Below are 12,885 nucleotides of genomic sequence, written 5' to 3' on the forward strand. Positions count from 1 at the left end.
TGCTGAACAGAAGAAGAGAATTCCACTTAGGATGATTAGAGGAAATAATCAGTTAGAGAAGGAAGTAGCTTGGGGCTCCTTGAAGATTTTTCTGTTCCTCCAGCCTTCTCATTCAAAGAGATAATAGAGCTAGATAGCTAGACGAGTCTTTGGCCAAACCACAATTATATGCAAGGAAGAAGTGGGTAGCTTGACTCTCCTATCAAAAATCACTGTAGTGCTCTTTTTTCTCTCCAGACTCCATTAACTTGGCATATCTTCAAGTGGCTGGGGAAGCCTTCTCATTTACATAGGTACTGTGAAAGGTTGTCTTCAGAATTAATACAGACTTTAATTTGGATATTGCCCTTACACCTGCTGTTATCATTGCAAAAAGCTTCTCATCGAGTGTGGCTGATCTCGGGTGACATGGCTATTTCTGATGTTTGGGCTGGCAACATAAAGAATCGTTCTGGAGATAAACTCTGAACCAAATACACAGGGTGAGAACAACCTAGCTGTCTGCACACTCAGCACATGGCACTTCAGGTGAAATGCGTGGTGTGACAGATCTCCCATTCTTTTGCCAGAATTCCCCTCTCTCCAGTAAATAAAGTCCTCTCAATAGTTCTCCAAGGAAGAACAGCAGTGGCTGAACTTACTGTACTACAAAAGTCATACAAGGCATGCTTAGAAGTCTTAGTGCCTCTTTCCAGTCGAGCCTGTTGATCCAGCTGAGTTGATAAAGTAAAGCAGGCTCTCGTTTCTGGGTGCCAAATGCTCAGTTGGGAAAGAAATTTTCCAGAGAACAATAATCTTTGGAATATTGTTTTCCAAAGAAAAACAGCATGCTAGTTTTTGTTTTTGTTATGAAATCCTGTCTTTGGAAGTGCATAAATTACAGCCTCAGGCCTCCTCTCATATGAAATACAACTTTGGATTCCTGTTTGTTGGTGTCAGAATACCTCGTCTGAATTCTAGAAGAGAGCTTATCAGCTCTTACTTCACTATACCATGAAACACACAATAGAAAATAAAACAGGCAGAGAAGGATGCACTTTGTGCAGCCCAGTTTCCTGGGTTTGGAATATGATAAAAAATGTCTGCAATTTGCCTTTCAATAAACTGAAAGGAACTAGAGGTGTTTTGAGATTGTGTAGTTCTCCATGTATACTTTTAAGAATAATAATTTAATTCCATGCTCTTAACCAACAATAATTCATAGTTTGTTTATTGCAAGTAGAAATTCCGGGAAAGTTAACATTTAAAATTACCTAATTAAAAAAAAAAAAAAAAAGTCTGACTCATTTTAAGATGAAAATATGCTGCAAGACTTAACTTTGTACAACAAAGCGTGTTGGATTTTAGAGATGAGTTTTTTACAATTCCTGTGTTTACAACTGCATTTGGCTGCATGGATATTGTCCATGAACATGTCAAGAACAAAGAGTAGGAAAGTAGTCGAATTTGCAATTAAAGGCGGGTGAAGTGACAATTGGGACAGCTGACTGTCACCTAGTTTTTTTGCTCCTGGCTCCTGAAAAGTAGTATGATTAAAATCAGAAAATAATCTAAATGGTTGTCCCCCCAGCTGTAGAAAAACCGTGATCTTAGTGATACTGCTGTTTGTTTTCTTACCAAAATACATTGTTTCACTATAGCACATAATGAAGATGGCCCATCAAGGTGCACTGCAGGGCTAAGCACGCGGAATTTTACTCTTGAACTCTTGAACTGTCAGTAGAAAATTTAGGATTCTTTCCAATGAAGTTACAGTGGTGAGTGTGGGAATATGTCCTACTATTAGTTCCCATAAATTATGGATTTAAATTAGAGACATTCTGAAGCACCATACAGTAATAAACCCCAAACTTAATATCTGACAGCATGGTAAACTTTACAAAATAATTGTGCAAATACTCAAAACATTTGCAGTTGGTTTTGGAAGTATCATATGAGTAATAAATATTTAACAAATCGTTAAATCGTAATTAAGGTATCAGTGTCAAAATCAGAAACAGAACTTAAAAAATCTGTGATTCTCAACATTTCTATGTATCCCAGGGCTGTATAGTTTTAACTGTATTGTTCTAAAAGAAATCATATATTGAAACTCTGATTCTAATAAGACTCCAAGTCTTCAACAGAGACCTAATTAATTTTTTTCTGGCGTTAGGAACAGTGTTAGCCAGTGTTGTGCAATGTTCTTGAATTCCAACATTACACTCATAAATCAATTTTCATACTCTGTGTTTCATTTTAGCTTGATCTATAAAAAAACCTCCAAACTGTTCTTCAGTGATGGTGCCCAGAACATCATTAATCGTCATCCTTTGTAAGTGGCAACCACTTTGAAGGTAATTTAGTACACGGTGCTTTTTTCCTAGTGTTTCAAGGCAGGTGTTCCAACTGACGTAGTTTCTTATGCTTATTTAATAAGGTTTCCTTTGCCACCTCTTGTCTGATACTTCTGCTGTCTCCTTATGCATGCTAGTATTTGATGCTGAGAAATTACATGCGCATTCCTTCAATGCTGAAGGCAACTACTCTATTGTTATCAAGGTGATAAGGCAATACGAATTCCTTTGAGAGGCCAAAATGGTAACCAGTAATCAGTCCTAACATTATATGTAGGCTTCTGAGCTAATCCAGTTCAGCGCTAGGGATGCCGAACAAAAAACAAATGAAAGAGCCATCGACTTGTGGTTTCATAAAGCAGGTTAGTACAGAGCTGGAATTTGACCCAAGATCATTTGACTTTCATACTGTGATGTTGTAAATTGATGACTATCTATAAGGAAACATTTCAAAGTACTTTATGAACTGCATAAGACAAACTTCAAAAGTCTGAAACTAAGTGCTGCTAGTGATATCCATGGAAAATTTTAGCATTTTGCTGTTGGACAGAGAGGTGGGACTGATTTTGTCTTTAATGTAGATTTTCTAGGAAGCGGACAGGTTGTAGCAAGCATGCAAGTCCCTTGGCATTCCTATGTATAGGTTCATTTACTTGCTATATGAAATGAAATTGCAGGCTCTTGACTTTGAATTTCAGCTCAAACTGTGGAAAACAAGAAGCCTGGGGAAAGAGAGGCAGAAAGGAGGAAGGAATGTGCAGTAGGATTTGATAATTTGCTAGAAATCAGTAGCTTTTGTACCATGTGGGAGTGAAATACTAGGTATTGGTTTTTTACTGTGCAGTTTTCTTTACTTCCCCCCTCCCCTCCCATTCCTGAAGGACAGAGGAATAGTATTGCATTTTGAGTAGCTGGGCTTAAGTAGTTCTCAGTTCAAAGAAATTTGCTTTTCATTGTACTTCAGCATTGGTTACTGTAAACACATTAAAACTATAAGCTAAGAAGTTCATTGACTTACTGTGCAATTAAGGTAAATGTCTGTGCTTCCTAGTGCAATATGAACAACAAAAATAATTACACTTACAGGTTTCTTTATGCACTTAGAGGACTGACTCTTATGCCACTGATTTCAAGGTAAGTGGTACTTCTCACTTTTTGTGGCCACATCTCTCTTAGTCCTCTTTCTGACATCAAATTATGCTGAAGAATAAGCAACTAAGCCATTGAAGAGCAGTTATTGTATTCCTGGTTGTATTAGAATGCAAGCTTGGTAAACCAGTCACCTATGCCATTTTATCTTCCACAGATAGCACTATTTGTTTCATTTCATTTTTATGTTGGTAGCATTAAGAAACAGTGCTTGCCTGGGTCTGTACTGTGGGACCTGGTGGTAATTCCCACCTGCTGAATCCAGCTATGTGTCCTGGTCACATTATTTTGGGATGGAAGTTCAGTCCTTGTCAGTTCTCCTGGTACACGGGGAAAAGAGAGCAAGGTGTATGGACCAGAAGAAGGTTGCAGCATAGTCCCAAAGGGGTCCCTTTTACAGCTTGCATGATGGATCAGCCTTGCGATGATCATGGAGCCTTTGTCCCAAAAATAAATTAATCACTTCTGAAGTTTGCTTAGTTACCCTTCTAGTTTCTGCCTAGACATTAAGTGGCCTTTTGAGGAATAGTTCCTTACTTATGAGCAAATGAATTGATTTTGCAAGGTTTGCTAGCTGCTGAAACCTTTACTTCACCATGAGCTATATTGAATGGAGCCACACATATATATACAGCGTTGCATTCTCTTCTCTGTAGTACCAATCTAAGTATTTTGCACAGACAGACCCTGAATTAGGTAGACTTCATTTTAGAAAAGGACTTTTCTAAATTCACAGAAACTTGTTACCTTTCTCATTTATGGAAATAAATTATGCAAAGCCATGAAAAATGTAAAAACTTGGAATTGTTGAGTACTGCCACATTTTGTCTAGTAATGAAGGATGCACTGACATATGCCTGAGCAAATTTTACTTGTGTATTTGAATTCTACTTCTCTGTGGGCAACACTTAAGTAATTGGATCACATATGACTGGGGGTTTTTTTGGCAAGTCCAAGTTATGGCCTGCAGTTTAAAGTTTTGCCAGAACACAATTTAAAGTTTTGCCAGAATAATGTGTTAAAATGTGCAAAATCATCACATACACAGGAGATAATTGTGATTTCAAATTCTTTCATGAGTCTTACTTAATTTTGTTTGGGGAATCAGTTTAAATATACCTACAAAATAATTAATTTGTTGGCATAAGGAAACAATAAGATAGTAAAAATGTTATGCCAAGTGCTTCTGTACTTTTAATTCAGGTAATATTTAAAATGTGAGCATATGTGGTACCAGTACTGATACATTTAACTGTGTACTGCAAACTCTGTCAGTTTTCAGAAACATCTGATATGAGCATAAAAAAGGAACCACCAAGTAAATTTTGGGATTGTCTTAGTATAAAATGTGCTAAGTGCATTTGTAAAGAGAAAACATATGGTAATTATAGCAGCCACTATAATTACAGTGGTTCCAGGAGGCCTACATCATCAACAAAGATAAAATTAGGGAAGCTTCTTAGAACACCAAATTATGTTTAACTAACGTATATGTTCAAGGCTCATAAAGATGTGGGAGCTTTTCTTTCTTTAGGGACTTGAAGAGAAAAAAGTCAGATCACAAAATTGCTGGATTCCTTAGGCATAAGCTCTTATGAAGTCAAATGCAAGAAACACTGTTCTTGTCATGCTGAAGGACTGCAAGTAGGACTCTTGATAATAATGTATGTGTCTTATGTCCTTGTGCTATTCTGTGCATGGGTATGTGTGTGCATGATGGACTGTTGAAACTATGCTGGTAATATCCATTTAAAATGGAATTCCTGTATTGTTGCTGAGACCTTTTTTTATATACCATAGTAACAAGAGTGTACATTTGTATGGGTAAGAATAGTCGAAGCTGCCATTGATCAAGCTGATACCAATCAAGTCAACACTTTCAGCTTTGGAGGTTTGAGGTGAGGAATGGATGGCATTGCTAGAATACTTAATTAAAAATGTTAACGGAAATATTAATAAAGTAATGAAAGGGTGGATGTTGTTTAGCACAAAATATAGCAAAATGTTGGAAAGCACTGCAACAGAAGTATCTTTTTAGCGGTTGATACTCTTTTCCCCCCATCTTTATCAAGCTGTCTTTTCTTGCTCTCAGGAAACTGTAATGGATACAAGGACGAATTGTGTTTTATTCCCTCTTTTCCTTCTAAATTAAGTCTCGCTTTCTGAACCTGCGTCTTCATTTCTGTTCTTCATGCTTTCTCAAGCAGTATTATCAGGGAACTTCCTTACACTCCTTTAAATATGTTCCTGAAGACCAACCGGTTCTGTGAACTGTTTTAGCCATAAAGAACACACCCCATATGTGTTTGTTCTGATTTATCTCTCTCTGTACTGCTCTACTTTTGCACTTTGTACTTTAAACTGGGGCAGGAAATGTTTGTTGGATCAATATATAAATGATATCACTAGGACAAAGACTGGCATGTATGTGGGGGGGTGTCCCTTTTTAAAATTAGAAAATAAGTGCATAACGTGTATCAAAATGTGTGGCCATAGAAGTTATGTTATTAGGGATAAGACAAAGGATACTTAAAATGTCCAACATTGGGGAAATAGAGATGTTTTAAAATCATGTATTTCATACATATTTTTCTCCTTTCTCTACAAGAAGTGAGAAAATATTTTAAGGAACTCACCAATATAACATATTACTTGCAGCAGCTGTTATTCTTCCATTATTATAGTTAAAAAGCAAAAAGTACGAAATTTTGTATCTTGGTTTATGGAAATTACAGTAACTAGATAGAAATGCCCTATGGAAATAAGCTAGTTAGCTGACTCAAGCTTGGACAGGGAAAGAATATTGAAATCAAAAGATAAATGAGGATATTTGGATCTTAGTGTATCCTTGATTTAGAATCATAGAATGTTTTGGGTTGGAAGGGACCCCTAGAGGTCATCTAGTCCAACCCCCCTGCAGTGAGCAGGGACACCGCTAACTAGATCAGGTTGCTCAAAGCCCCATCCAACCTGGTCTTGAATGTTTCCAGGGATGGGGCCTCCACTACCTCTCTGGGCAACCTGTTCCAGTGTTTCACCACCCTCATTGTAAAGAATTTCTTCCTTATATCCAGTCTTATACCCCACATGGCTGTACTTCTACTCTGCTTGATCCTTTTAGGTGTTCTTATTCCAGTCACCAGCATGTGTTGTTGAAATTTTCCAACTTTCAGCTATGAATGAAGTCATTAGGACATGTATGGTGAACTTCCCTATACAATAATGTATAAACTATACAATCCTTTTTTTTTTTTTTTTAAATTTTAGGTGATAGTTAATCATACAGATTTGTAAGACCCAGATTCCAGTTTTTCTACTGCTTGAGATGGTTCAAACCCACCTATGGTCTGCTTCAGCCCACTGGTAATAAGGCTAAAACAACAGTAGAAGGAGGTTCTCAATGTCTTCTAGTTGAAACTCTTGGCACTGAAAAATTGTTTGGACATCATTCTAAGTTAGGATATTTACCTGGACATTAAATGTCTTCAAGATTTGCTGATCAGAACTGCCTTAATTTTTTTTTTCGAGGCAAATTTAAAGGTGAATCACAGACAAGTGTGTTTCTCACATGGACTTCATTTTTTCTGGTGATGACTAACTATCTGTGCTTTCAAATTTGAGAGGTAGATGGCTGCCTACAGTAACTTACATCCTGTGTTAAACCAGACACAGAAATAAAGATAAATAAGTAATCTATAACACAGGTAAAGTCCTCTTTCAAATTCAAGGGATCTGTACTAACAGATATTGATGTTGCATAGCACTGAGGATGTCACACTCCTATTACTTCACAATATGAAGTTTCCTGATATTTGTTAGAATATTTTAGAAATTAAGGAGGGAAGAAGAAATATGTGTAGTTAAATCTTAAAAAAAAGTAAAGAAAAGGAAAGGGAAGTTGAACAAATTTATTTTTCTTATTGTGTAAATTTTAATCTGTGGCGTCGGTTCAGTCCCTTCCAAGAATAAACCAATTTTACTGTGGATAGATATAAAAGATCAAGAAAAAGTATTATTAAATCTAACTCTTTTTTTTCAAATACATACTTTCCTCTTAATTTTTCTGTAACTTGTCTCACATACAGCTTGCGTTACTTGTCCTGGGGTTTTTTTGTTAGTTTGTCTTCATGGAGGCATTAGGATTCAAAGACTCAGGTGCATTTGTCCTTAAAACTTTTGAAAAAACCCAGACTTTTAATTATCTTATCCTAAGCTTTGTTTTTTCCATTAAAAAATTCCAAACAACTGATTGGAGAAAACTCCACGTTGCACTCTTCCAAGCTTCCTTTTGCTACTTTCTTTGCAGATCTAGATTATAACACTTTGTAGGTATGGTCATAGGGGTGACTTGCTGAATCACCATTGAATTAGAACTTCACAGATGGTATAAGACAAGCTGGTCAGAATTTTCTTAACCTAGAAAGTTGGTCTTTCGTTTGGAGCTTAGATTTCCTAGCAGCATAGGCTAAATTAAAAAATTTTCAACTGAGGAACAGATATTGTGGTCTCACCTGATGGAATACCAGATAATATCAAAGAACTGGTAATAATCTGAAAATAAATTTTACAGGCTTGTTGAATGGACTGGTTTTAGCAAGTAAGTGCTCTTAAATGGTGTGCTTCTATCAGTGGTTATGGTGTAATGGCCTATATTAAAAGTTCAGGTTGCATGCTTGCTTTATTGGTGAAGAAAATGTGAAGCTCGTGGTTGAACAAGTTTTCTTGTAATACCAAGAAATGGCAACTTATTCACTAATACAGGCCAGCTAACTCTCACAAGTAACTAAAATGTTGTAAAATATTAATGTAAACAGAGTGGTCTCCTGTAGATGTGGCTCTACTGCTTTGGGCACCAAGTTGTTATACCTACCTGGGTAAAAAATTTGGGTTTTATAGAAAGAGAATTTTATCTGGTGTTAGCCTGAGTACCTCTACAGTGCTGCGCATCTTGAATAGACAGCTCAAAGGACCCACCACACACATATTTATTGGTTAGTACATATGCAGTTATGTGGTTATTGTTTCAATAGCTTACCAATAGTTTACCAATCCAATAATTCATGTCCTGTCATATGGCACAATCTGTAGAAGCCAAGGGCTGTTAAGTGTATGCCAGGATTAAATAAAATATGAACATGTGAAAGGAGATAATGCTTACCAAGTTAATTTGTATAGTGCTTTCCCAGTCCTTCTCATTGTTCACTCCGGCATTATTAACCACAATATCCAGCCTTCCAAAATGTTCAATTACTTTTTTGAAAGCACCTATAGTGAGATCCAAGGGTGAAATTTCTTAGTACTTACGGAAAGTAAGATATAAGGATGCAATGCATGCATACAAATTAATTTTCTTAACCGCTAATGAGCAACACACAATTAAATTCTTTATCTAACCATTCACGAATATTAAACATATTCAGGAAAACTGAAAGGATGGTCACCTGTTCATTCAGTTTTATAATGCCTGACAACAGGAGCTAATGAAAGTTCTTAGCATCCATACATTCCGTATTAGATAGGATGTTTGGCAACCTAATTTTATAAATTAAGCATTTATAGCTTGATTTGTAACCGTTTGATATAGTTAGTGAATTCAAGATTTGGCACCATCTATTTTAAATGAAAAATGAAAGCTTCATGTGTTCAGAACAATTTTCTTGGTTCCAAGAATGCAACTCTTATTCAGTGATATAACTAACATGAATCTTTCAGTTACAAATAATTCATCATAATTCTTGTTTAAGTTTATCCATCTACAGATGAATTGTTATACATCCTACTTGGCAGGTAAGTTTAATAATGTGTTTCTCAAATTCCATTTGTCTTCCTTCTGCTGATGAAAATAGTGACCTGCCTTCCAAAGAATTTCAAAATAAAGAACTGGGAAACTTCCACAATGACATTGTGTTCTCCCAGGTGACAGTGTCTGAACTAAGATAAAAGATTTGTATGGAAAAACATGATGATGTCATAACGATGAGCAAACTCATCTAGGCTGGCTCTGCTTTGACAGGACAGTTGGATCAGTTGACCTCCAGATGTTCACTCCAGATTTAAGATTTTCCATGACTGCAGACATTATCTGACATGTGTATATATAGCTTGGTTTTGCCTCCAAATATTGTTCCTTGTTACTAAATATTTATTCTTTTGTAAACCAAGACACCACCACCCCAATATTTTTTTAAAAAACTTTGTTCGGCAACTTAGAATCTGGAGTATTCTAAGTATACTGAAATTATTACTTTACAGGCCTTAATGAAACCACTTCACTAAAGGGTGGTCCCAGGACCATCTTAATTCTCTGATCTTTAGTCTTCAGCTATTACTGTCCAACAGAAGCGTAGAAGCTGCCTTGAGACATCCACCTTTTTTGCAGCAGTTGCAGGGGTTTACACATTTTTTTTCCCTGCACCAGATGGTCAGTATTGTTGCACCCTTTCCTTTGCCTGAATGCTGCAGGTCCGTCACGGTCATCACTGCGACATCCAACCAAGAGCTGGGCAGCTAATGGGGAAGGTTTTATTTGTCCAACTGCCTTTATTGTACAGATTTTTCTAATATTCTTATTCTGTACTGGAATATTTTAATATTACTAAAGCCTCTATTTTTGGCTGTCTGCCTTTTTGGCTTTTATTATATTTGTTGCAATTCATTCTCTGGTTTCTCAACTTAACTCTTCAATCACTTATTTTCTTTCCAATCCTGCATCAGCAAGGGCAAATGAAAACCTTTGGCTTTATTAGGAACAGAACTGATTATTTAACTTAGTTTCAATGAGCAAAGTAAATACAATTTGCGTTGTCAATTAGCTTCCAAATTTCAGAAACTGGCTCTCTGATTCCCTTTTTAGCCTTCTCCAAACAGCATCTTTCGTCAATCTCATTCTTAATATTCTTAGTAATAGAATCTTTTGCCTTGAAAAACCACTGTGGATAACAGTATTTTTGCCAATTATTTGTTTATTAAATTCACACAGTCTTGACTCATTGTAGTTTTGTAGTTCAGCTGTTTGCATATCTATGTTAAAATAAAGAAAGATTACCAAATTTGGAATATTTCTGGTAAAAGTTTACCTGCCTACAGTAATCCCATCTATTACCTATCCACAAAAAGAAGAATCTCATTATAAATTCTTAATAATTAAGTTATCACCCACACATCAGTGTAAACTGACTTATTCTTCCCTTTTCAAATATAGAATAATTCTGTGCTTACATTGCACACTAGTTAGTGCTTATGGAATCTTGGAAATTAAAAGCAGATGATCATATGAAATATTGAATGATGAAGAATGAAGAGGAGGATCCATTCTGAAGGAGAGAAAAGAAAAACTGTGGAAAGTAAGTATAAACACCAGTTATATGTGAGCTTCCTAAATATTCATGGAAAGCAAAAGTAAATGTATGGTGATAGAAGGTATTTGTGGGGAACTATGTGAAAGGCCACCAGAGGAAAAAGCACAGACAAGACTTGAAAGTAGATGAAGCAGCTGATTTCCTACTCATAAACCATATGTACCTACAAACAGCAGTTCTAGTACTGGGTCTTGTTTCATACCGAAAGGGCTAAAGGTAAAATAAGAGGAACTTCATTCACACACATGACCTTTAATACAAAAAGCAAGTACAGGACTTGATGCAGCCAGTAAGAGCTTTAAACACTAGGAGTGAAATTAATCTAAGTTTATTAAGCGGTGGCTTGCAATTACAGGTGGAAAAAAATAGGAAAATAAAGCAGTAAAAAACCTGCCCATCCAACAAAACCACTAAAAATACCCCAGAAGCCCCAAAGGATCTTAAGACATGATTGCAAATCTATGCTAAGAAACCTGCAGAGGGAATAATGCAGTATCAGAGAAGCATAAGCAGCAGCTGCCTGTTCTTGCTCCTGCTCCTTGCGAGACCTCATTCCGATCCTACTCTGATTGCTCTTTTCCTATTAGCTTGGTTCCAAAACCTCCCTTGCTGACCCGTCCTGCTCACTCCAGTTCCCAGTGCACACCCTCTTGGTCCCGCACTGGCCTGGCACTAAAGAGAGGGGGAATCAGGAGAGGATGCACACAGAGGTAATACCCATGCTGCAGCACATGCTCTTCCTACCCCTAGGATGCTTTTTCTTGCTCCTAGGTTACTCCTCCCACTTGGAGAAAAAGTCCATAATCAACATAGCTGATAAAAACTTTGTTTGCTAATTGGAGCAGATATCAAATTTAACGTCCAGCATCTCTCTCACAGACAGGCAATGTAAAGCTTTGGAATTAGGCATAATCATGCTAGCTCAGCGCGATGAACAATACTGCTGAGTTCTGGACTAGCTGCAATGTTTCGTGAGAGAGAGATGGGTATGCTTGATCAACGCTGTTGAGAAAGCGGGCAGTGAAGTGTAGCGAATAAAAGCAGAACTGAAAACGTTCACATTGAGCCTGACACAAATAAATCTGGGGAAAGGGAACTGACAAAAGTGATGTCAAAATCTGAATCTGAGTCACTACCTATGAGTGTATCTCTTTAATAATGAAACTTTGATGAAGTGACATGCCTGTTATGAGATATTGTGAAGGGTACTTCAACATTATGCGATACTCTAAGAACTCAGTAGGGAACACTATTTATTCACCAGGGGAAAACACAGGTGCAAATCACACATGAGGGAAGCTCCTCACCGTTCCCTGCATCTGCAAAACATGCACGAAGTCTTATCAACCTGTGTTGAACATGGTGATAAAGCAGTGCCATCTTTTGCCAGTCCTGCTTTCAGCTACAGCAGCACACGTTGAAAGTAAGTAAGTGTGTGGTACGGGAAGAGCACCCCAACCCAGAGAAGAATTTATTACTCCTGCGATGAGGGAACACAGGCTTGGAGTCTGTACTGAAACCTCATAAAAAGCAAGTCCGTGCTTTAAAGTTTATGTACATATTACTCATAAAATGACAATTATCTTCTGCAGAGGCTTTCGTGCAACGATACCACACACAGCACTCAGTGGAAATGATTTCTTTGGCTTTTCTTTACGATGTGCCAAGTAACACGGTGAAATACAGGCATGCTGGTAGCAGTGCTTCACCTCTGCAGGTTCAGAAACAAATCCTTTTTGAGTCACTGTCAGGAGCGATTGGGAGTAGGCTGTCCTCCAGAAACCTTAATTGCACACTTATTGGTGCAGCAGCCCGGGCTCTTTCAGGTCGCTGCACGTTAAGCCGGCGCGCAGTTCCCTTCCTACCTTTCAGCTGCTCCGGGTCCGTAACGTCGCACTGGATGAACACCGTCCTCTGCGCTTCAAACTGCTCGTCCAGGGCCGCCTTGCTCTCCTGCCCGGCCTCCGAGTTGCGGTCCAGCAGGGCTACCTGGGCGGGGAGGGCGGGAAAGGCTGAGCGGCCGGAGGGACAGAGGGACGGCT

General features: G+C 37.7%; 1 protein-coding gene across 1 annotated transcript in view; it reads right to left on the reverse strand.

The window, feature by feature from the left end:
• The window catches only part of HPGD (15-hydroxyprostaglandin dehydrogenase), a gene marked incomplete at its 5' end in the record, with an annotated part of 35,707 nt that extends 22,824 nt beyond the window's left edge, over positions 1 to 12,883 (reverse strand). Inside the window, 2 exons of the mRNA XM_009644205.1 lie at positions 8,644 to 8,750; positions 12,709 to 12,883. Coding sequence (XP_009642500.1) covers positions 8,644 to 8,750; positions 12,709 to 12,883 — 282 coding nt within the window. The remainder of the gene's footprint in view (positions 1 to 8,643; positions 8,751 to 12,708) is intronic.
• Positions 12,884 to 12,885: the final 2 nt, after the last annotated feature.

Source organism: Egretta garzetta, unplaced genomic scaffold (genome assembly GCF_000687185.1).
Source record: "Egretta garzetta isolate BGI_Z169 unplaced genomic scaffold, ASM68718v1 scaffold708, whole genome shotgun sequence".
NCBI classification, from domain to species: Eukaryota; Metazoa; Chordata; class Aves; order Pelecaniformes; family Ardeidae; genus Egretta; species Egretta garzetta.